Source organism: Equus caballus, chromosome 19 (assembly GCF_041296265.1).
Source record: "Equus caballus isolate H_3958 breed thoroughbred chromosome 19, TB-T2T, whole genome shotgun sequence".
NCBI lineage: Eukaryota > Metazoa > Chordata > Mammalia > Perissodactyla > Equidae > Equus > Equus caballus.
In genome coordinates this window covers 44,918,895-44,941,928 of record NC_091702.1, presented here as the reverse complement: position 1 = coordinate 44,941,928, position 23,034 = coordinate 44,918,895, and the positions used below count along the sequence as shown (strand labels likewise).

The window sequence follows — 23,034 nt, the reverse complement described above, 5'->3', positions numbered from 1 at the left end:
TGTGCAAGAGAGAGCAGTAATCAACCATAGGAAATCTGGGTCATTTCCAAAAAGGGCCAGGAAGTCAGTAGGCAGCTTCAAAGTGGGTATGTGATTGGGCCTGGGCACACGGGACCCGAAGGAGAACTGAAACAAGGAGGGATGGAGCTGCGGAAAACATGAGCATATAACACTAAGCCCTATCATCAAATATTGAGTGCCCGCTACGAGCAAGACATCCTAAGAGCTTCCTTCTCTCTAATCAGCACTGCCGTTTGCAGCCCTAAGAACAGCTGTGGCCAAGTTCGAATTCTTTCATTGTCCAAAATGACTCAACTGATACAACCACTGAGACAGAGAGGCAAAAAAGGACTTTTAAAAACTGCCTCCCTATTTGGTTTGTGGGTATGTGTTTTTAAGACTCAGGATATATTTTTCCTGTCCAATTTTTTTTTCTATACTCCATTTTGGCTTTTGAATAAATACAGAAGCTTGAAAATATAGCCTGTCTACTTAGGAAATGTTTACAGCCGTGCTGGTTCTTCAGAACCATCAAGAAAATCCAAAACATGAACCAAACTCTGTTTTTAGGGACAATCACCTCAAAAGGGAGTTCAAAAAAAGCAAAACGGGCTTCAGAATTCTAATGTAAAATCGTCTACCATGACTCATTCATGATAGGGTCTGGAGGTGGCAGTGGAATATATAGGCTACTTGATACAAGTTGTTCTTTATTAGTTGAAAAATGTTTATATTTCATAAACATTTATATTTGTATATTTCATATATAATAAATTTAGCAACTAAGTAATATTTATATTTACATAAAATTTTTATGTATATAAAAATTTACATAAAATATTTATATATATTTATCTTATTCCACAGAGGATTTGACAAAGCTTATAAAGATAGATGAAATAGTAAAACCATAAAATGTAAATACATTAGAGCTGCTTTTTCTGCACAACTCCACTCCTCTTAGAGCATTCTTTCTTCGGCCTGTGGCACCTGTGTATCCATATGATTCAGAGAAGGCTGAGATGGAATTGCTAACTTCTTGAGAATCCTCTGCCTCTTTGGGTCCCTAAGGAGCACCCGGCACTGGTCATTGCATACTCATAATTACCAAGAAATACTTGTTCTTACAGCACAGTGAGCTCACTACTGGCCCTTCAGTAGCCAGGTGTGTGACTGGTGTGTTCCTGTTTCCCTCACTCCCCCGATATGAGGAAAGAGATGATTGTGAACCATTCATTCTCCTCCTGGCCCCCTGGAATTCACCTTCCAGGGGTTGATCAGGTGTGGTTTGTAGCCAAAGGATCAAACCAAACTGATCCAGGCGATGCCCTGCACCATCTGTGCAAGTTGCTGCGTAGCCAATCACAAACAGCATCTTGCTGTCCCCAGGTCACAACCTGCCCATCCTGGCCAGGGTCAATGTGATGTAATGGGCAGGACTCTCTGCAGTGCTCAGACTGACCATCTTTTCTTGACTTGTGACTTGCCACCAGAGGGCCTTTGTGCTGCACCGGGAACTCAAGAGAAGACTGGAAGTTAGGCAAGCGCTGACCTGCCTCCAAAGTACCCCGTCGGTCCATGACAAACTTACCTTACTTTCAGAATTACAGTCTGTCCATAATCAGAACTGCTAAAGGCATCTGCAAACTGCAGAGAAGAACAGATTTAATAACAACTACAAAGAGGGGAAAGAGAGTGATACTATATCTAGGTGTTAACATAAATACATTTGTAAATTCATTTATATAAATATACATGGTTCATCACAGCAGATTATTTATTCTTGACATGTGCTGTAACACCTTCAGTTATTTTTCCTCAAAATAGTAAGATTCTGAGTTAAGTCAGAGTTATCCAGAAAAAAGACAGAAACCGAAAGCATTCAGCCAAATCAATGACTGTACACTTAAAAATAAGGCGACCAACTTATTAAGTTTGTCTTTTCAAAGCCATGGTGAAGTTTTGCATATTTGTTAGACTTATCTATATGCATGCTTCATGCACTCATCAGTTTACCCAGAAAACACTTAATTAATTGCCCACTTGCCAAGGCATTATGCCTGAGCACTTAGAGACTACAAAGATGGCAGACCCACCCAGTATCTAATGGGGGACCACACCATGAAGCTGAGAGAGGTGAGCAGTGCAGAGAGATACAATGTACTGTGGGCCTTCAAAGAAGCTCTCCTCTGATTGCAGAGAACCAGAGAGGTCTTCATAAAGGAAATGGGCCTTGAACCATTTCAACAGGTCAGGGAGTGGAAGGAAGACGAGCATATGCTAATGTTCAGAAGTAGGGTGGCTCAGATGGGCTAAGGTGAGAAGAACACCTAAAGTCAAATTTCTCCATTCGTCAGCTTTTGCATGATTTGACTTCTTTGAGTCTCACTTTTCCCATTGGAAAACTTGAGGTAGCAGTAGCTCCCGCTGCATATATGTATGCATGTGATGTGAGGTGTATAAAATGAGATGAACACGTGATGCGTGACTCTGTGAGCTGGAAGGGGCTCCAGCATAGGTGGATCTTCTTAGGCATGTGCTGTGCTGTACGAGCAGAGAGAACTCTGGATGCTTGTAGGGAAGGGGCCAGACATAAAGCTGGGATCTCTGGAAGGGGTGAGGTGGAGGTGGGGTGGGGGGGGGTCCCAATTAGAACCTAAGTTCTTTGATGCCAAGAACAGGGTTTTCTTTTTCTTTTCTTTTTATAAAACTTGAGTTTTTCTCCTTAGTTTTTTTTTTTTTTTTTTAAAGATTGGCACCTAAGCTAACATCTGTTGCCAATCTTCTTTTTTTCCCTCTTCTTCTTCTCCCCAAAGCCCCCAGTACATAGTTGTATATTCTAGTTGTAGGTCCCTCTGGTTGTGCTACGTGGGACACCACCTCAGCATGGCCTGATGAGCAGTGCCAAGTCTGTGCCCAGGATCCCAACCTGTGAAACCCTGGGCCATGGAAACAGGGCACACTATCTTAACCACTGGGCCCCAGGGCCAGTCCCAGGTTTTCTTTTTCTTGTGACACAACCTCCCCGACTGGCCCAGACCCCAGCCTGCCCCATAGCTCTTGGCAATCCCCAAGAAAAGCTTGACAAATGCTGGATAACTGATGCTTGAATGAATTAAATGTGAAAGCTACAGTCATGACCTTGGACATGTTCTCTCCTCTTTGGGTCCAGGTCTCCATATTTATCAGATGAGTGTTGAACTGGGTTGGTGCAACCTTTTTATAACCTATGACTTTTATTATTTTTCTCCCCAAGGGGACCTCACACTTTAAAAGATCATGGCAACCAATGTCATTTAAAGAGATGTCAAATCATTAATCTTTAATAATAGTCGATTTCAATAAATTTGATGCTTTAGTTAGTCTGGGCACCCTCATATCCAGAATATGTCCATATTCCTTTATCATCTTTTAAACATTAGGAATAGCTGGTATTTCTGTAAACCATCAGGGTCCCGGGGGTCCACTTAGGAACAAGTTCATTGGATGAACTCCAAGGTCTGTTTCAGCTCCCCTACTGACCACTGTCCATTTAATTTTCTTAATCCTGAAGAAGAGTTTGTGAAATTAGCATCTGACACAGGGGGAAGTGTCTCCTTTTGTTTCTCTTCCAGGTCACCCTTTGAGGGTGTTGGGATATCTACCTCCAAATCTGAAGGGCTGCAAGGCTGGACAAGAAGGCGGGAGCTATCCACACGGGCCTGCCCGGCCTCCACTGCACCACTGAGCCAGCAGGGGAGGAGAAGGGGAAGCAGCTCCGTGGCCAGAAGGGTTTGGGTTCAAATCCTGACCTCCTCACTCATCAGCTGGGTGACCTTCAGTCAGTTACTTAACTTTCCTGATCCTTGTCTGCCTCATCCATAAAATAGGCACCAGAGCACTATCTCCTCAACGGGGTTGTTTTGAAAATTAGAGTATTACACGTAAAATACCAGGCACAGCATGCAACAGGGCAACTTTAAATCCCAGTGTGGACCGTCCATGTGGATCCAGCAGGGTAGAAAGCGGACCCTGGGAGACTTCTCCGGGCCTAGGCTGTGACAGCCCTGGCTACGAAGTCTACTGAGAGGACCTTGAAGAAAATAAATTGTCTCTATTTTCCTATCTGTGGGAGTTTCAAGGACGTTCTGGTACATTTTTTTTTTGGTTAAAAGCCTCCTGGAAATTATAAGAATGCTCTATCCCCTCTATCCCCCTGGGACACTCAAGACTGAGCCCAAGTCTCTACACTGGTCTCTGAGACAGGGCATAAGGCCTGCAGCTGGAGGGGACTTTTGGACACTCATTCCCAAAGCAAGTTTGGGAAATGTAGTGGCCACAGTGGCCAGGGCTCAGTAAAGCCACAGGGGACAATCGAGGGGGTCCTTGGAAAGAGGAACACATTGATATTGCTGTCATTGTACTGAATACCATCCAGGCGGGCAAATAGGAATGTCGATCCAGGATAGAGGATAAGAACCACCATGCACATGTGGTATGGCACAGAGGCGGGGGCAAGCCCTGGGATGCGCCAGCCACAGTTTTTATCCTATCACACCAGGTCATGAGCACTACCTCTGTACGATCTGTAAGATCATTTAGATAATAATCCTTTTCTACTTCACCAATTCTAATAACAAAACTCTTTTGTAATGATGTAACTCCAAATTGAAAGACATTGTCATAAAATAAGACTTTCGTTTTTAAAAGTGTTTCTCCACCCAGGGTTCTAAGACATAGTTACAGGCTAACATTTTTTTCCTTTAAAACTAAACTCTAAGAAACATTGACTGGATGCCCTCTGCTAGGTCTTCCAGGTCTCACATCTACGGTTCCAGAAGGGAGAGCTCCATCCCTTTCCCACTGACACTCACTCAGAGTAATCCAGACGAAATGAAGCTATTGTTCATTTTCACATTTTTGAAAATGGGGGGAAGAAAGTAACAGATGTTAATTCAGATGGAGTTCCTCTTCCAGACGTTAAAAAAATCTAGAGTAGGATGGAAATTTATGCAAATTTGAATGTAAAAAGAAAAAACCCCAACATCTTTAAATTTTTTTCTCTTCCATTCATTGGAAATAATTTAAAAGGTCATTATATTTATCTGTCCATTACAAAAGTGTTCTAATCGCTTATGTAATGAGTATGGCATGGCCGGAGCAAGCTTCTAAGGCCCTCTGCTGTGCCGGGTGTTAAACCCCTTCTAGGTGCAGGATCATGGGAAGCCCAAGGGTCCCAGGGAGGGACCTGGGCACCTGGGAAGCACTGGTACCCAGGGGGCTCAGGATAGCTGCTGTTTATCAAGCTGAAAGGGTGCCTTTCAGCATCTGAACAACTGGCACAGCTGTGCCAATGAGAGCCGCCTGAATACCAGCCCTGTGCTCTGTAACTCAGTGTCAGAACGAAGAACACTTACACAAGAAGGACAGTTGGAAGATACTTACAAATGTAGTGATTTTATTATATAAGTCTTGATAGGCCGCAGACTGTTGACTTTCCAAGTCAGATGTTCCCGATACTCTTACTGTAACTGTTCCAGGGAATACCTTTCCTGAAATTCAAGCAGAATCTTTCTGTACTATTTCATGTAAAGAAGGTCATCTCCATTTGGTTTGAAACATAGATTATTTTTTAAAATTCTAAACACTATATAATGATAGCACAGGAAGTCTGGCAATACGAAAAAATGTTACCCCAAATCCGACCCGACTTAACACAACCAGTTTCAGTTCGCTGTGTTTCTCCAAGCTTTTTTTTCCATGCATAGTTTACATCATTATAATTCTAAGTTTATGTCATGTCACTTTACTTATTATTATATAATAAGGATTTTTCCAAATCATTGCCTAGTCTTCATAACTTTTCTTTTTTGGTGAGGAAGATTCACCCTGAGCTAACGTCTATGGCCGATCCTCCTCTTTTTTTGCTTGAGGAAGATTAGCCCTGAGCTCACATCTGTGCCAGTCTTCCTCTACTTTGTATGTGGGATGTCTCCACAGCACAGCTGGTGAGTGGAGTAGGTCCACGCCCGGGATCCAAACTCGCGAACCCCAGGCCGCCGAAGTGGAGCGTGTGGAACTTTAGCTACTCAGTCACAGGGCCAGCCCCCAAAACTATCATTTTTAAAGACTGCATAATATTCTATGAAATATGTGTTCCTTTCATTGATGTAGACATTTTTAGTTTTTAGTGGTTTTAATTATTTAAAAGGAAAAAAAAGGTTGCAATGAACATCAGGTACAAATCTTTCCATATTGGGGGTCATTTACTTAGAGTGGATCCCCAGAAATGATATGATTAGCGCTAAAAATATGAACATCCTTTGGGCTTTTGGCATATCTCTAACCCCTGGGGCCAATACAATGCATTAATTTCCTATACAATTGTTCTGCTCTGGCAAGGGGGGATATTTCTCATTCGTGAAACAGATAAAAATCCCTAACCCAAGAAACTGCCTTGGACGTTCACAGAAGCCAGCTGATCTAACCAAAGAAAATGTTGTGCCAAAGGTGTGTTGCTTGCTCCTAAAGTTCATTTCTAGAGCTGAGAGGCTCTTAAGTCTCTAAAAATGGCGTTTGCTACTATGGAGCAAGCAAGTCCTATGATAGAGAACTGAACCAGGGTCAGGGGGCCAGGTCCCAGCCTTGTCTGACCGTGTGGTCTCAGGTCTATCTACCTTATTCTGCGTCAGTGTCGCCATGTACCGACACTACTTTATCTTTGTGCAGTCTTTGTACTTTTTCAGGGGCTTCAACACCTGTCATTCTCATCTTGTCCCCAAGGCACTGTTCCCTTGAACAGGTAAAGTGAAGGGACACATCCATTCTCAGAACTTCAGGACTAGCTCATAGATCTGACTTGCTCCAGAAGCCTTTTCTCTATTTCCCTGGCCTTTGTTGCCTCCAAATTTTCCTCTACCTCTGGTATTCTGGAAGCTCGTTTTGCCATTACATTAAGTTTTCTATTCCGCTTTAGGTATGAGATGCGGTTCCGCATGGTTCATCCCTTGGAACTCACCTTTATTGCACACGGAAGAATTATAGTAATACCCTTCCGGACACAGGCAGAAGTAATGGCTATTCAGGCTAACACACGAAGAACCACCGCTACATGGATCACCCTGGCAAGGACCGCTGGGACCTGAGACGGAGTAGAAAGACATTAAAGATCCACAGCATAGCAACAAATAACACCCGGAAACATACTTTCAAATCTTCATGCCTTCCTCCTGGGCACTTGCTATTCCTTGGTTATGTTACTCCACAGCACACTCTTAGAAGAGCTAAAAAAAAAAATACGTATTTTCTTACATCTCTAGGGAGTTTGTTGCTGAAATTCTGGAACCAGGTGCTTGTCAACAGTAAAGGTCAGAGGTTGGTGTGCAAGCGTTTGCTCAGAGAGGCACAGCAGTGCTAATTCCAAGGAGACGGGAAGCTTTGGACCTCAAGGACCCTCCAGAACCTTGATGTCTGGTCCTCTAACACTAGGTAGGTCTCCCCCAGATCGTTTTAGAGAAAGCATCATAGTTTTTAGGAAGGCATGAATAACTGTCTTATAGGGAGGAAGAGGCAAGAAGCTCCACAAAGGAAAATACATGTTATATTCTGGGTAGCAGACATGGTATACAGATCCATGATGAAAGGAAAGGGAGATTAATGGGACAATGTGGACTAACTCAGTGAAGATTCGAAGAGGAAATGATGAGGGGACAGTCTACTCTCTGGCTGTCTGAGTGGATGACTTGAATAAATGGTGAGAATATTATTGCAATGATTTCCACACCACTGGCCAGGACCCCAGACCAGTCAGGGTGCAGCATCCTTCCTGTGGCTGGAGGTCTGATGGGATCCAAGGAGGAGAGTTAGGTCAGTGATCTTGACTGGCCATTTTCTTCATCGCAGTCAAATGAAATGATTCTGAACTTCGATTTCAGAATAAATCAGGAGTCTGACAACCTTCAGAGCTGTCTGAATTCTTATGCACCTATAGGCAGAAATTGATTTAAAAAAGGGTACAATGTGTATGACATGCTCTCTTTTGTGATTAAAAAAGGGGGACTACACATGAACACACAAATACATACACTTGTATTTCGAGATTGTCTCTGCAGGGAGGCATAAAGATCCAGCCACAGGGCTTGATTCTCGGGGAAGGACACTGGGGGTTTTGGGTCCCAGGGACTTCGGATGGGAGGGACATTTAGTTTTTACTGCATTTGCTTTTGTCCTATTTAAGCTTCTTTTTCCATAACTATGGATCTAATTTCCTTTTTTTAAAAAAGAGAATAGTGCTGGTGAGGATATGGAGCAAGGCATTCATTGCTGGTGGGAATGCGAAATGGTACAGCCACTTGGGAGGACAGTTTGGCTGTTTCTCACAAAACTAAACGTCCTCTTACCCTGTGATCCAGCAAGTGCACTCTGTTATTTGCCCAAAGGAACTGAAAGCTTACATCCACTCAAAAACCTGCACATGCGTGGTTATAGCAGCTTTATTCATAAATACCAAAACCTGGAAGAAATCAAGATGTCCCTCACTAGGTGAATGGATAAATAAACTGTGGTACATCCAGACAATGGAATATTATTCAGTGCTAAACAAAATGAGCCATCAAGCCATGAAAAGACATGGAGGAACCTTAAACGCATATTACTAAGTGAAAGAAGCCCATCTGAAAAGGCTATAGACTGTAGGATTCCAACTGCATGACATTCTGGAAAAGGCAAAATTGTAGCCACAGTAAAAGAATCAGTGCTTGCCAGGGGATTGGGGAGAAGGATGAACAGGGCAGTGAAAATATTCTGTGTGATACTATAGCGATGGATACGTGTCATTATACCTGTGTCAGAATACACAACACCAACAGGGAAACCTAATGCAAACTGTGCACTTTGGGTGATTAGCATGTGTCAATGTAGGTTCATCAGTTGTCACAATGTGCCCTCTGATGAGGGATGCTGACCATGGAGGAGGCTATGTGTGTGTATATAGGAAATCTCTGTACCTTCCTCTCAGTTTTGCTGTGAATCTAAAACCGCTCTAAAGAAATAAAGTCTACTGAGAAAAAATTCTTTTAAAGAGTGAAAAAAAAATAAGTTGCATGGGACAAAAGGAGGCATAGTGCCGCATCTCACAAACGACAGTAAGCGGCACCCCTCTGACAAGGTGTGAGCCAATAAGACAAGTGAAGTCAATGGCCTTTTGAAAAAGCCTCAGCCCCATTGCAAGGATGGTTTGGAAATTCCTGGGGAAGAAACTGAGTGCGGTTCCGCTCTGGATACGCCAGACAAATAGCTCCCAGTATGCTTTCTCTCTGCAAGACAGGGCAGACTTGTTAGCTTGTTCTGTGTGCCAGGAATAAAGTCACAGGATGTGACAGCCGGAAGGGATTTTGGTGGCTCTTTAGTTCTGTGACATCTTATTATAAATGAGTAAATTGAAGTGAAGAGAGGAGTGATTTGCCCCGTGTCCCACAGTTAGGGGTAGGGCCAGAACACCAGAAGCCTGCCCTATTCTGAGACAATATCTGGGGAAGCAGAAATAGCTTAGTAAAGCTCCCTTTCCTGGCTCCAGGAGAGCTGAACGTGCAACACGTCCCACTTGACCTAGCCTTGAGAGTGGCCCCTCCAAGAACAGAGGAAGACTGGCAACCAGGCCTCACACACAGGCTTCGGCTCCATTTGCTTAATCATCCATTTCTTAGATCCATCAGAGAACACTGGAGAAACCAAAAGAAGTAAGTGTAGGCAGACATCAACTTGCTCTATGACCTTGGACAAGTTGCTGCCCTCACTGGGCCTCAGTTTCCCTATCTGAGAATGACAGGGTTTATCCAGACCCTGCAAGCCTAGGTTTGAGGATTTTTTTAGACCAGGGGTTGGCAGACTATGACTCACGAGCCTAATCTGACCAGTCTTCTGTTTTTGTAAATGAAGTTTGTTGGTGTGCAGCCAGCCTTGTTCATCTACATATTGACTATGGCTGCTTTCATGTTAAAATGGCAGAGCGCAGTTGTTGCAACAGAGGCCCTGTTGTGGCCAGCAAAACCTAAAATATTTACTGGTTTGCCTTTACTGATAAAGTTTGCTGACCCGTCCTAGACCAAGCTCTGGGAAAAGGGGCAAGTGGTTTCTGTTTCAATAACTCTGGCTTGAAGTCAATTGTCATCTCTTAGACAGTATCCCCAAAACATCTGTCCTTTGGACAATGACCCTGGTCTTGTCCAGGGCTGTTTGAGCACTGCTGTTATTTGGCTTTTTTTTTTAATCCTTCAGGCTCAAATTCCATAAATTGGCTCAAATTCCAAATTGTGGTCCATCACCATAGCAATGTCATATTTTTCAAGAACAGTTGATAAGGAGTCAGGGTAGGACGACTCCTTCCTCAGGTGGACCAGGGAGCTAGACCTGTGCGGCTGGAGAGTCGGCGCTTCTTTGGACTCGGCGTCCTCAGAGAAGCTGAAACTATTTCCAGAAATCTCCTAGGGAGTGGGAAGCTGGAGAAGCAGCTTGCATACAGTCCAAGTTCATAAAAGGATTCCACATCTGGCAAATAGCTTGAGGCAGGATGGGTGGGAAGGAAAGAACAGGATGGAACTGTGGGTAATCTTTTAGGGTCTCTGCCATCACTACTAGCCTTTGTGACTCAAATTTTTTAATTCCAGGGGTTCATATCCAAGGAAGCCTTGGGTTTCTTCATACCCGCTTCCCTACCCCAACAGAGCACACCTACCTTGAGTCCTCCGCAATGCTCCGACTCCTCAGGGAGGAGCCTTTCAGGGAATCACTCTTACCTGTGGTGCTGGGTTTTGGGGTGATGTTCTCTGATGAAGTGACGTGGCTGAAAGTCACTGAAGAAACAGTCCCTGAGGAAACACCTCCCCCTGTGACTGTGGTGGGGGACGATCCATCGTTAGTTTGCGTTGTTAGAGAAGGAACAGTTGTGACTGAGTCAACACTTGAAGATGAGACGGCGGGAGTGGTAACTGCGGTAACTGTCGTTAACGTGTTTGCACTGGTGGTGGATTCAGTGGTGTCTTCAACTGAACTTGAGTTGTTTATAGGAGTTGTAGTTACTGATACTGTAGTAGGACCTGCTGTGGCGTTTGTGGTTACACCTATAGTAGGACCTGCTGTGGCGTTTGTGGTAACACCTGTAGTAGGATCTGCTGTGGCGTTTGTGGTTACACCTGTAGTAGGACCTGCTGTGGCGTTTGTGGTTACACCTATAGTAGGACCTGCTGTGGCGTTTGTGGTAACACCTGTAGTAGGATCTGCTGTGGCGTTTGTGGTTACACCTGTAGTAGGACCTGCTGTGGCGTTTGTGGTAACACCTGTAGTAGGATCTGCTGTGGCGTTTGTGGTTACACCTGTAGTAGGACCTGCTGTGGCGTTTGTGGTTACACCTATAGTAGGATCTGCTGTGGCGTTTGTGGTTACACCTGTAGTAGGATCTGCTGTGGCGTTTGTGGTTACACCTGTAGTAGGACCTGTTGTGGTGTTTGTGGTAACACCTGTAGTATCTGGCGGGTGGCTAGTTGAGCTGGCCAAGGTTGATGAGACATTAGTCGAGCTTTGGCTGGTGACTAGAAGAACAAAAATACTAAGTTTCAGAAGACAGAACATTGAATATATAATGGCAGTTGCTATTATTTAATAGTAATTCGTACCCAATCCATTCTAGTCTGAACAATAAACATAGTTGACTACATTAAAAATGAAAATACATGACAACTTCTGAACATACACAAAAACCCCCACAATAAATAAAATTAAAAATTAAACAGACAAAACTGGAAAATGTTATTGAAAAATAAGATACAGAGTTAATATGTATTAAGATGAGAACCAAGAAGTAATATCATTTATGCCGATAGTTGTAGAATTGTCAATCTGGGTTTAACATTCCTGAGTAGTAGTCGGTGAAGACAACTGAAAGTGCCACCAGGTGGCGCTGTTACTACCTGGAAGAGGCTTCTTTTTGTCTTTTTTTGCAATTTAAGGCAATTTTACCTCAATTTCCCATTACATGGTATTTTAAAGATGGGCACCTGGGCTAACAACTGTTGCCCATCTTTTTTTTTTTTTTTTTTTCGCTTTTACTCCCAGTGTCTCCTCAGTGCGTAGTTGTATATTTTAGTTGTCGGTCCTTCTAGTTGTGGCATGTGGGACGCCGTCTCAGTGTGGCCTGATGAATGATGCCATGTCCGCGCCTGGGATGCAAACAGGCGAAACCCTGGGCCACAGAAGCGGAACGTGTGAACTTAACCACTCGGCCACAGGGCTGGCCCGGGCCCCCATTACATAGTATTTTAGCTGTTGATAGATATGAGTGAAGGAAGGGATAGGGTGTGTTTTAAAGAATGATAAAATAAACATACCTCATTAACTTCTTTACTAAATTTTTTAAACTTCTTACTATTAAACTTACTAAATTTTTGTCTAGTAATGTTTCTCCATTAACAATTCTAGACACATGAAGTTTTTAAAGAGTAAGATGAATAGAGATGATCTTTGCCATAAAGTTTACGGTGATCATCAAAATCGCCTTTTTTTTGTTTAACTCTTAGGAACCCCTGGACACACAGGGTAGTAAGCTCTTAGTGATCCAGTGATCAGTTTTCTAGAAACTTTGTCTCTTAGAACTCTGACATTGACAATTGGTTAAAAAAATAATTCTTAAAAAAAAAGTTTTCACAAGGAAACAATTCCTAAACCCTTGGATAAAGAAAACCGCAGATGCTGCTCCCTGACTCCCCCAGGGGTCTGTGAGCCCCTGGAGGGCGGAATCTGGCTTTTCACCTCCAACAGGGCCTGGCTTAGATAGTCGTCCCTAAGTGTTGAAGAGACGAGCAACTGCTCTTCCAGGGTCAAGAAACCAGGCCACCAGCTGGCCAGCTGACTGGTACTACCCTGATTCCCGCTGCTATTCTCATTTGTCAATGGCTTGCCCTGTGCCCGATGGGATCTGTGACACAGATGGGAGCATCTGCATTTGAGAGAAGAGCCCACCAACACGCAGGGGGATTAAAGGATTTGCCCAGACGCAAAGCCAGGTCTGCCTATCGCCAATGTCTTAACTCAGACTTGGTTAGGGAGTTGTGTAAAAAGCCATTGTTTAGTGAAAAAGACAAGAAGTATCAGAGGAGCAAACACAGACGGAGATAGGGGAAATCCAGGGATTAGAATGAAAGCAGTGGAAGTGGAAGTGACCCCGTGGTGTCCTCTGTCCCTGGAGAAGCTGCGAGAGTGGCCAGGGGCTTGACCCTAGCCTCAGAAACCTGGATGGCAGAAAAGGGCTTGGCATGGGGGCCGGCCCCATGTCCAAGTGGTTAAGTCGCATGCTCCGCTTCAGCGGCCTGGGATTCGTGGGTTCGAATCCCGGGCGCAGACACGGCATCGCTCATCAAGCCATGCTGAGGTGGCATCCCACGTGCCACAACTGAAAGGACCCACCACTAAAGATACACAACTATGCACCGGGGAGCTTTGGGAGAAAAAGGGAAAAATAAAATCTTTCAAAAAAAAAAGAAAAGGGCTTGGCAGGCTGTGGGTGCAAACAGCCCTGACCCTGCCCAGCCTTGAACTGCATGCTTCAGAAATGTCCATCCTCTACTGATGCCAAATCACCAACATGTTACGTAGATGTGCACAAAACTCTTAGGGGTCTTTGACATTATGACAAGAAGTTTTAGATTTAGCACTTTTTTACTTCGGTTTCAAATTTCTGTTTGCTAGGGAGATTGCCTTCAAGAATGGGCAATTTGTGGGTCTAGCTTGGTGGCGCGCAGCAGTTAAATTCCCACTTTCCGCTTTGGCAGCCCGGGGTTTGCTGGTTTGGATCCTGGGTGCAGACCTACATACCCCTTATCAAGCCACACTGTGGCAGGTGTCCCGCATATAAAGTAGAGGAAGATGGGCACGGATGTTAGCTCAGGGCTACTCTTTCTCAAAGAAAAAAAAAGAATGCTCAATTTGTTTCAATAAATGAGACACATCCATCACTGTGAATACCTACAAGATGAATTTTTTCCAAAACCTAAAATATAAATGTGTATGTGTGTATATATTTATGAGTTTTATGTACAAATTTCAGGGAGCCGATATCCTAGGCTTACATTATCTGGTAATAATACTCAAGCAGAATTGTAAAATAATTTATTGTGTTCAATCTACAGTCGCAGAAATAAATTAAGGCATCAGCATAGTAAAAGATAGCTTTAATTGCTTTATTTCCCCAGGTCTTGGAACTTCTAAACAATACAAAGACAGCACAATGTCCACACGGGTACAAACCACAGACTTAAATGGGCAAAAAAAATGTGCCCTGATTTGGCTACTTCATGGAGAACACCCCATACCCACCCACCCCTGTCCAGGGAACGTCTATTGTTGCTTTGTTCAAAGATAGCCGGAGGTTTCAAGAAAACGCCTTTCTTCAAGATCTAAATTCTTTGATGTTATGAAATGTTGGTTCCTAAATGCACCCATCGATTCTGTGGACTAAAGCGGCTCTAATCTCTCAGAGAAAGCTAACACAACCTGGAAAATTTTGCCTGTTCAAGGGACTTTTGAGCGTCATCCGCACATACTTATTTTTAGTAAATGTTTAGGAAGGGTGCCAGTGCCAGGCAAGACACTCGGCGGGGTGGGGGATGCGTGCAGGTTACAAATATGCTTCCTGCCCTTGGTTGCTAGGACTCTGAGTTGGAACTCCTTCTGAAATAGAAATTCCTCACACACACCTGCAACACTCTTAACATTCTATAGAAAAAGAAACAATTTCTTTAAAAAAAAAAAACCTTAATGAGCACCAACTTGTCAACAGCAGTATATCTGGGGGTGGTTGCCAGGATGGGGTAGGAGGGCCAGAGGGCAGCTGTCTCTGTGTTTGAATTTGTTACAGTGGGTCTGCCTTACTTGTATGGCAAACAGAGGAGATAAAATCAAAACCAACGTTTAAAAATTGGATGAAATGTAGACACGACAAAAAGTGTCCTTGGTAACCCTTATTAATCTCAGTTGCCACTTTTGTGGCTACAGTTCTTTGGTTCTGCGCATGACCAAAATATCCTCCAATGCAGATCGAGTGCGGGGCCCAGGGGTTTCCAGGAAAAGGCCTCCTTCCTATTTCCTGTTAGGGGAGGGGAGGGCACAGGGAAGGAGGACAGATGATTTTGTTCTGCCTTTTGTGGTAAAAGTGACCTCTCTGTTCCCATCTCAGGAAGCCTGCCTTCCTCGCCCCATCTCTCCTGTAAGAACTTCCCCAGTTTCATCCACGCTGGGGCCAGTGGGGCATTCCCTTTGGCCCCCAGAGGTCTTCGGGCCCTAACGCAGTGCAGGGACCTGGTTTCATCCCGGATTCTGGCATCGAGAGTCTTTTGTCCCTTACACATGGGAATAAAATTAAGGTTTACCTCTGGGCAAATCCCTTAATCCCCCTGCACGTTGGTGGGCTCTTCTCTCAAATCCGGACACTCGCATCTATGTCACTGGTCCTGTTGTGCACAGGGCGAGCCCTTAACAAATGAGAATAGTGGCAGGAATGGGAGTGCAGCAGTCAGCTGGCCAGCTGGTGGAGTATTCTCTTGCCCCGGCAGAGCAATTGCTTATCCTTTCCACACTTTGGTTTTCTTCCAAAGAAAAGACCTTTGGCTCTTTTTCATTTCTTGTTCACTGCATGCCACACATACCCATTAGGAAGGTAATACCTGACTGTGGAATGATAGTTGAGTACCAGGTGGACCCCCGACAGTTAAGACACAGCAACAGTCTTCTCTTGTTGGAAAACCTCCGCTTGCTTGTGGAGAGTTCACAGCCATCCGCGTCACCAGCTCCTGGGTCTCTCTTTGTTTCTACCCCTAACTCACCTTCAATCCTTTCTCTAGAAACTTGGTCACCAAGGAAATTTGGTCTCAAACATCTATTGAGCCCTACTTTGTGCCAGGCAACATCTCCTGCATGTCATATACTGCCAGCGTCCCCCTCTCCATCACTCTCAGTGTAAGGATTTCCCCTCTATTATTACATAGGGACATACTGAAGTTCAGAGACACCCCAGCTAATAATAAGTGGTGCATGGTATTTGAATTCCTGCCCACCTCACTCCAAAGTATGTGCTCTGCTCGCTGTACTTTGCCCTTCCTCTTGGGACCCCCACAAATCTCTATCCATCTCCACAACCCTGCCCAGCCAAAATTTCCTCTATTTTATGGCCGTCAAGACTTTTCTCCTGGTAGGTCCTGAAAGTCACACAACCCTCACCCCTTTTGACTTGGACCTGGAAGCTTGGCCACGACATCTGCCCCCAGGGTTGACGGGGGGATCTGGCGAGTCGTGCCTATCGTGTCAGGATAGTCTTCCCAATCTTCCTCTATTAGGAGCTTCAAACCAGCTCTCAAAAAAATTAAATCCTGCTGCTGCCCCTTCCATTTCCTCTAAAATGAGTTCAATTTCTCTTCTTCACATTTCTGCCTGATCAAATACTTTATTCTTTTCTGCAAGCAGCTAGTAGATTTCCATTCATTAACCCCCACCTCAAAGATACACAGACAACCTTCTCACTTCCCCCTTGCCCAATAACCCTTCTTTTTTTTCAAAAAAAGATTTTTTTTTTTCTCCCCAAAGCCCCCCAGTACGTAGTTGTATATTCTTCGTTGTGGGTCCTTCTAGTTGTGGCATGCGGGACGCTGCCTCAGCGTGGTTTGATGAGCAGTGCTATGTCCGCACCCAGGATTCGAATCAACGAAACACCGGGCCGCCTGCAGCAGAACGCGCGAACTTAATCACTCGGCCACGGGGCCAGCCCCCCAATAACCCTTCTTAACTCAGAAGAGGAAGTCCGTTTCTGAAGTCCGTTCAACATCACAATTATTCCTTTGGGTCTAATACCCTCAAATTCAAGTACATTTGTGAAAGGAGAGCTTTTCTTGTGGCCAGCCCTCTGTGCGTATCATGGGAAGGGATCCAGAAGGCAACTGTAGAGCCCTGGGCCCCTGAAACCTACTAAGTTGTTCTTGTCTGGCCTCAGGAACTCTCAAGGACAAATCTCTGGTTTGCTGAACCCCAAACCTTAGTCCAGAGGTCTCTTTACTACTGTTCTGTCTGCTTTTGTGGCAGACTGAAATGCCCTGTCTCCTCGAGCCGAGTTGGAGAGGAAACTTCATCCATAAAATAGTCCACCTGTTGGACTGTGGGAATTGGTAGCTTAACCCTGCCGATTCTATCTCAAAGACAACAAACGTGGTGAAAAGAATTAAAATTTTTAAATGTTCCTTACCTGAGGTTACAAAAAGGAGGGTGAGAAGAATGAGGGGAGTGAAGCCTTTCATTTTCGATGTCCTTCCTGGGAGCTCCGAGGAGGAAATGATGGCCCCCCAACTATCTTGAGTTTTAACTCTCTTTCAGGTACAAAGTCCAGTCATTAAGTGACGTCAAACCAGCCAAAGGCAATTACTAGCTAGGGTTTGGTCGTATACCATAGGTCTCGTCTGAGCTTTTGAGATAGAAGAGGTGGACCTGGCCTTGTGGATTATTTTTCTGTCTCATAGTCCAAAATAACCCAGGACAGTCCAATTCTTTGGGAGGTTGGGGAGAGGGTAGTTAATCTCTTTAGTTCCCAAATGTCCCCAAGCTACCACCTTTTAGAAGGTCACCCTTCCTTTAAACACCCAATAATATAGGGTGTGCTCCACCCACCCCCATCTGAATGCAGGAAATCCAGTTTCCTCCAGCTGTAGTGCCGAGAATCCCTGAGGGGGGGCTTACCTGTGTCCCCAGATTGTTTGTTGCTTAGCTTTTGTCACCTTTCACTGTGGACCACCAATCTGGGCCTCTCTGAGTCAATCCTTTGTAATCATGTCTCTAAGTTTCCATGGCTCTCTGCATATCACTCTACTGGACAACCCCTGCGCCCCGCCACTGGATGCCCTCAAACACAGTTACTATCAAATTATAGCATTTAATCTAACTTCACCGAAGGCTTGTCGTTGACATGTCCAGGAGTGGAAAATACAGTACAGAAAAGGGAAAAACTTCAAACAGGTGACATCTCTTCACTCCTGGTTGTTCACTGGTCATGTACCCCCCTCCCTGGTCCTCTCCTCACCTCTGTTCTTCAGCATCTACTTTCACCATGTTTCAGGAACCAGCTTTATCACTTGGATGAGGGTCTTCTCAATCTAGTCCTCCCTTCTGAAAATCCAGGACCCCAACTGCCCCTGTGTCTAGCCCCAGCCACGGAAATGAAACCGATAACACCTTGTGAAGATTAGCCAGGATTTTAACTCTGACCTCAGTGTAAACAAATTTGTTCTATTATTATACAACAGATCAGTTCCTTGTTGTCCCAAAACTCTCCACTTAGGAATAGGATTTGGGGTTTGCTCTCATATAACTGAGAGGCCCATTTAAAGGTTTTTTCCAAGCAAAGACAACCCTCAGGCCCAAATGCTTTGCTGTTATTCTCAGCTTGAGTGATTCCTGGCGCCAGGAGTTAAACAAAGGCCTTTTTAAAATTCTTTTCTGTTTTTTTAAACTCACTTTACTGAGGTAGGTATAATTTACCTCAACAAAAGACTCCATTTAAAGTGTAAAATTCAATGAGTTTTGATAGATGTATACATAATGGAAACCACCATTCCAATCAAGATACAGAACATTTCCATCACACCCAAAAGTTTCCTCTCAGCCCCTCACAGGTCATTCCTCCCTCCGCCCCCAACCCAGTCAGCTACTGATCTGCTTTCTGTCAGTAGAGATTAGTTTGCTTTTTCTAGAATTGTGTATAAATGGAGTCACATAGAATGTACTATTTTATGTCTGGCTTCTCCCCCTCAGCACAATGATCTTGAAATTCATCCATCTTACTGTCTTAGTTTGTTCTTTCTTCCTTCCTCCCTTTCTTCTTCCTACAACTTTGTTGAGGTGTAATTTATGTATAGGAAGCTGCATATATTTAAAGTATTGACATGTGTATACACCCATGAAGCTATCACCATCATGAAGATATCAAACATTCTCATAACCCCCAAAAGTTTTCTTGTTCCATCATTCCTCATACCCCCAGTTAGAGGTAACCACTGATCTGCTTTCTGTCACTGTAGATTAGTTTGCGTTTTCTAGAATTGTATATAAATGGAATTGTACAGATGTACTGAGTTTTGGGAGTGTTTATTTTTTTATTTTTTGGTCTGGCTTCTTTCACTCAGCATAATTATTTCGAGATTCATCTATGTTGTTGTGTGTACCGATAGTTTGTTTTTTCTTGTTTCTGAATAGTGTTCCATTGTATGAATATGCTGGATGTACCATGGTTTGTCTGTTCATCTGCTGATGGACATTTGGGTTGTTTCCAGTTTTCAGCTATCACAAATAAAGATGTTACGAATATTTGTGTCCAAGTCTTTGTGTGGGCATATGCTTTCGTTTCTCTTGGGTAAATACTTAGGTGTGGAAGTGGTTACATCATATGGCAGGTATATGTTTAACTTTTAATAAACCATGAAACTGTCTTCCACAGTTGTACCATTTTACATTCCCATCAACAATATACGAGTTCCGGTTGCTACCCATCCTTGCCAACACTTGGTTATGATCAGCTTTTATTATATTAACTCTTTAAAGGGTATGTAGTGGTATCTCACTTTGGTTTTAATTTGCATCCCCTGATGACAAATGATGCTGAGCCTCTTTTCATGTGCTTATTAGCCACTCACATCTTTTCTGTTGTAAAATATTTATTCAAATCATTTGCCCATTTTTTAGTTGTGTTGTTTTGTCTTCTTATTTTTGAGTTGTCAGAGTTCTTTACGTATGTATTGCAAATATGTTGTCCCTTTCTGCCATTTTTACGTGGCATTTTGATCTTCTATGTCCACTTTATAAAAAGCTAACCAGGAAGCTAGGAAAAATGAAAAAGTGGCCTGAGGTCACATAATTAGCTACAGGGTCTCAAATCCTGTCTCCTAAACTGGGAAGAGCCCACGGCTCTATCTTATCTTGGTTTTAAGATCTCAAGGGAGTAGTACGACAGAGCTCTCTCTTGCCGAAGTCTGCTAATGCCATTATATGACAACAGTGTCAATATTTACTGTGGTTTTCTATACCTCTTGTCTGCTGAGCATATAAGGAAGAGCCACCAGAAAGGGATGGAGGCCTGTGAGGCACCTGTGTCTCTTCACCTGGGACTTTTACATGGCCTTATCTGGAAAAATGTGAGCAACAAGAAGGTCAGGCATTCCTGAAAGTGTGGATCAGCAATCATCCTTTCTTAGGCCCCTTTTAACCCAATCCACACCAGACTGCAGTGTTCTAGGATTAGAGAGACAATGGACACAGGGCTTCTCCTTGACAGACGTGCTTCTTCCTCATTGCTGACGTTTCCTTCCACGTGGAGGGAGTTCAACGAGTGGCATGCTCCTGGTCTCTCGGCACACCTTTATTCCCTCTCGCCTACGTGAGGTGTCGGGAGTTATTTCAGAAGAACAAACTGGGACTACTCACCTCAGATCCTGCCTTTCCCCTTCTGGGAGAGAACCCGGACATTCAGGACTGTTGTACCTGGAAGTGTAAGGATTTGGTATTAGGAAGCCCTAAGCCACATTCTCCAAAATAAGCTCCTTATTTATTTATTTTTTTAAACATTTTATTTTTCCTTTTTCTCTCCAAAGACCCCCAGTACATAGTCGTATATATTTTAGTTGTGGGTCCTTCTAGGTGTGGTATGTGGGACTCTGCCTCAGCATGGCCTGATGAGCGGTGCCATGTCCGCACCCAGGATTCCAACCAGTGAAACCCTGGGCCGCCGAAGTGGAACATGCAAACTTAAACACTAGGCCATGGGGCCGGCCCCCTAAGCTCCTTATTAAAAGTGATATTTTGTCTCCAACTGCCATATTCTTTGTCTTACTTCCCACATGATTCAAAACTTGGGCAAGGAAAAGAGCTTATATTTATTAGTACAACACCAGCTTTATTCTAGAAATTTATTTACAAGTCAAGAATACAGACCCCACTTTCCCATAGAAACAATGTTGTATGTAGGTGACTCTGTCACAGAGTCAACCAAAAAAGAGCTAAATTTACCCATAATTGCCTGGTCACCACAGAACTATTCTTCAGGGGGAACTTAGCACTGATTCCATTCACTATGAAGAGGAAAAAGACATGCTCATTAATCTAAAACTCATCTGACTATTTGGACATAAGGCAAACGGAAGAGAGCTGTGTCAAAGCCTTTCAGGATTAGAATTTGATCTGTTAAGAGACCTGATTAGGTACTTTTATTCTGCAACACAGTAGTACCATGATAAGGCTCTAAGGCTCTAGAGGAGCATAAGAAACCTAAAATCTCTATTACGATTAAATAACTAGACTCACAGAACTATTCCTGTCTATAACATCAAATGTTGCAAGAAATTTCACTGCCCTTACTGCTTCTGACTAATTTTAGTCCCTTGATAAGTATAGTCTTCCCAGGTTCATTTTCATCAATTATCAATATCATATTTGGATAATAAATGAAGTTGATCTGTTATTTTCCTCTCTAATTCAATAAACTATTCCCAAAGAAATGGCTTGTGGGAAAAAAATATTCCCAACTCAAATGTCTAATTGATGATGTTTTGACAGAACCATTTCCAATCCCGGTATTCATAGCTACTGAAATTAACTATTCAGCTAATATATACTTTACAGGAAAAGTTCAGGTGGCTCTTCAACTGATGCCAGATATTTGAGGCACGTCTGTCCATCCATCAGGCGCTGAAGATGGAGCAGGAACAAGAAGGTGGAGGTCCACTCTCCTGGAGCTTACAGAGGCTGAGGGGTGGGCAGAAAAAAAATAAAGAAGATAATTTCAGAGAGTGGTAAACACTATGAAGAAAATAAAACACAACGGGATAGCGACTTGTGGGGTAGAAGGCGCTTCTTCAAATAGGATGGTCAGCAGAGTCTTCTCATGGGAGCTGATCTCGGAACTGAGACCTGATATTATGAAGGAGCCTGTCTTTCAAACATCAGAGAAGAGCATGCAAGGCAGAGGGGACAGTAAACACAAGTTTGGTGTTTTTAAGGAAGACTGATTTAGGAGGAGATTGGAGGGAGGTGATGTTAAAGATGCAGACTGTGGCTTGATCCCACAGGGAGCGTGGATTTTATTCTAAGCGCAATAACAGGAAGCCATGGGAACATTAAGCAGGAATGACAAGAGGGTCTTCTTGGTGGTCTTCTCCAAAGGACCTGTTCTACCCACTGACTATCCATGCCCAGTTCATTTCCTCCATAGCCTTCATTACAATGTGAAATCACTTTGTCTCTTTGTTGGTTCGGTTGTCTGTTGCTCATCTTCCTTAAGAACTTCCCTACCTTGTTCACTCCTCTGTCCCCACCACACAGAAGAGCTGGCATATAGCACTTGCTCAGTAAATAGAGGACAGAATGGACGAATGCCATCCAGTGTGTTCTATGTACAGGGAGCAGGGAATGCAAAGTAAACAAGACATAGTTCTAGGTCTTTGGGCTCACAGTGCATTTGGGTAATTTGTTTTCCAAAAGTAGTTTGTCATAATCAAATTATCCACAAAAGAAAATAAAATTAGGCAAGAAATGTGGGAAAAACACTCCACTTTTCACCCCCTTAAAGACATGCTATGACTAAAACAAAAGTGGAACAACATTTTACATCTTTTAAGATGTTTACATTGATCATATCCAATCCTGGTGAGGGTGCAGACATGTAATATGCTTACAAATGCTACACCCCCTTCCAAAGGCAGCTCAGCAACAGGTACTGAGAGCATAAAAATGTTCTTATATTTCGATTGAGAAACAACCTTCTGGGACTTTATTCTAAGGAAATATTTTCAAATGAAGGGAAAATTATATGTACAAATATTGCTGCACTATTATGTATAGTGTAAAAATTTTTTAAACTTTAAATATTCAGTGAGAGAGGATTATGGTGACTGTCCTTGATTGAAATATTCAGTGAGAGCAGATTACGGTGACTGTCCTTGGTACTGTGACTGCATCACACAAGGTGAAGATTACGGGTAG

General features: G+C 43.5%; 1 protein-coding gene across 2 annotated transcripts in view; it reads right to left on the bottom strand.

Moving 5' to 3' along the window:
- MUC13 (mucin 13, cell surface associated) overlaps nt 1-17,368 on the bottom strand; it is a 30,200-nt gene extending 12,832 nt beyond the window's left edge. For both annotated transcript variants that reach the window (XR_011429213.1, XM_070243682.1), the window contains exons 1-5: nt 17,258-17,368; nt 10,773-11,564; nt 6,998-7,120; nt 5,425-5,531; nt 1,592-1,647 (exon numbers count right to left, since the gene is read on the bottom strand). Coding sequence is in view for 1 of the 2 variants with exons in the window: in XM_070243682.1 (XP_070099783.1) it covers nt 1,592-1,647; nt 5,425-5,531; nt 6,998-7,120; nt 10,773-11,564; nt 17,258-17,309 (1,130 nt within the window). In the remaining variant the exon portion in view is untranslated. The remainder of the gene's footprint in view (nt 1-1,591; nt 1,648-5,424; nt 5,532-6,997; nt 7,121-10,772; nt 11,565-17,257) is intronic.
- Between the last annotated feature and the right edge of the window lie 5,666 nt (nt 17,369-23,034).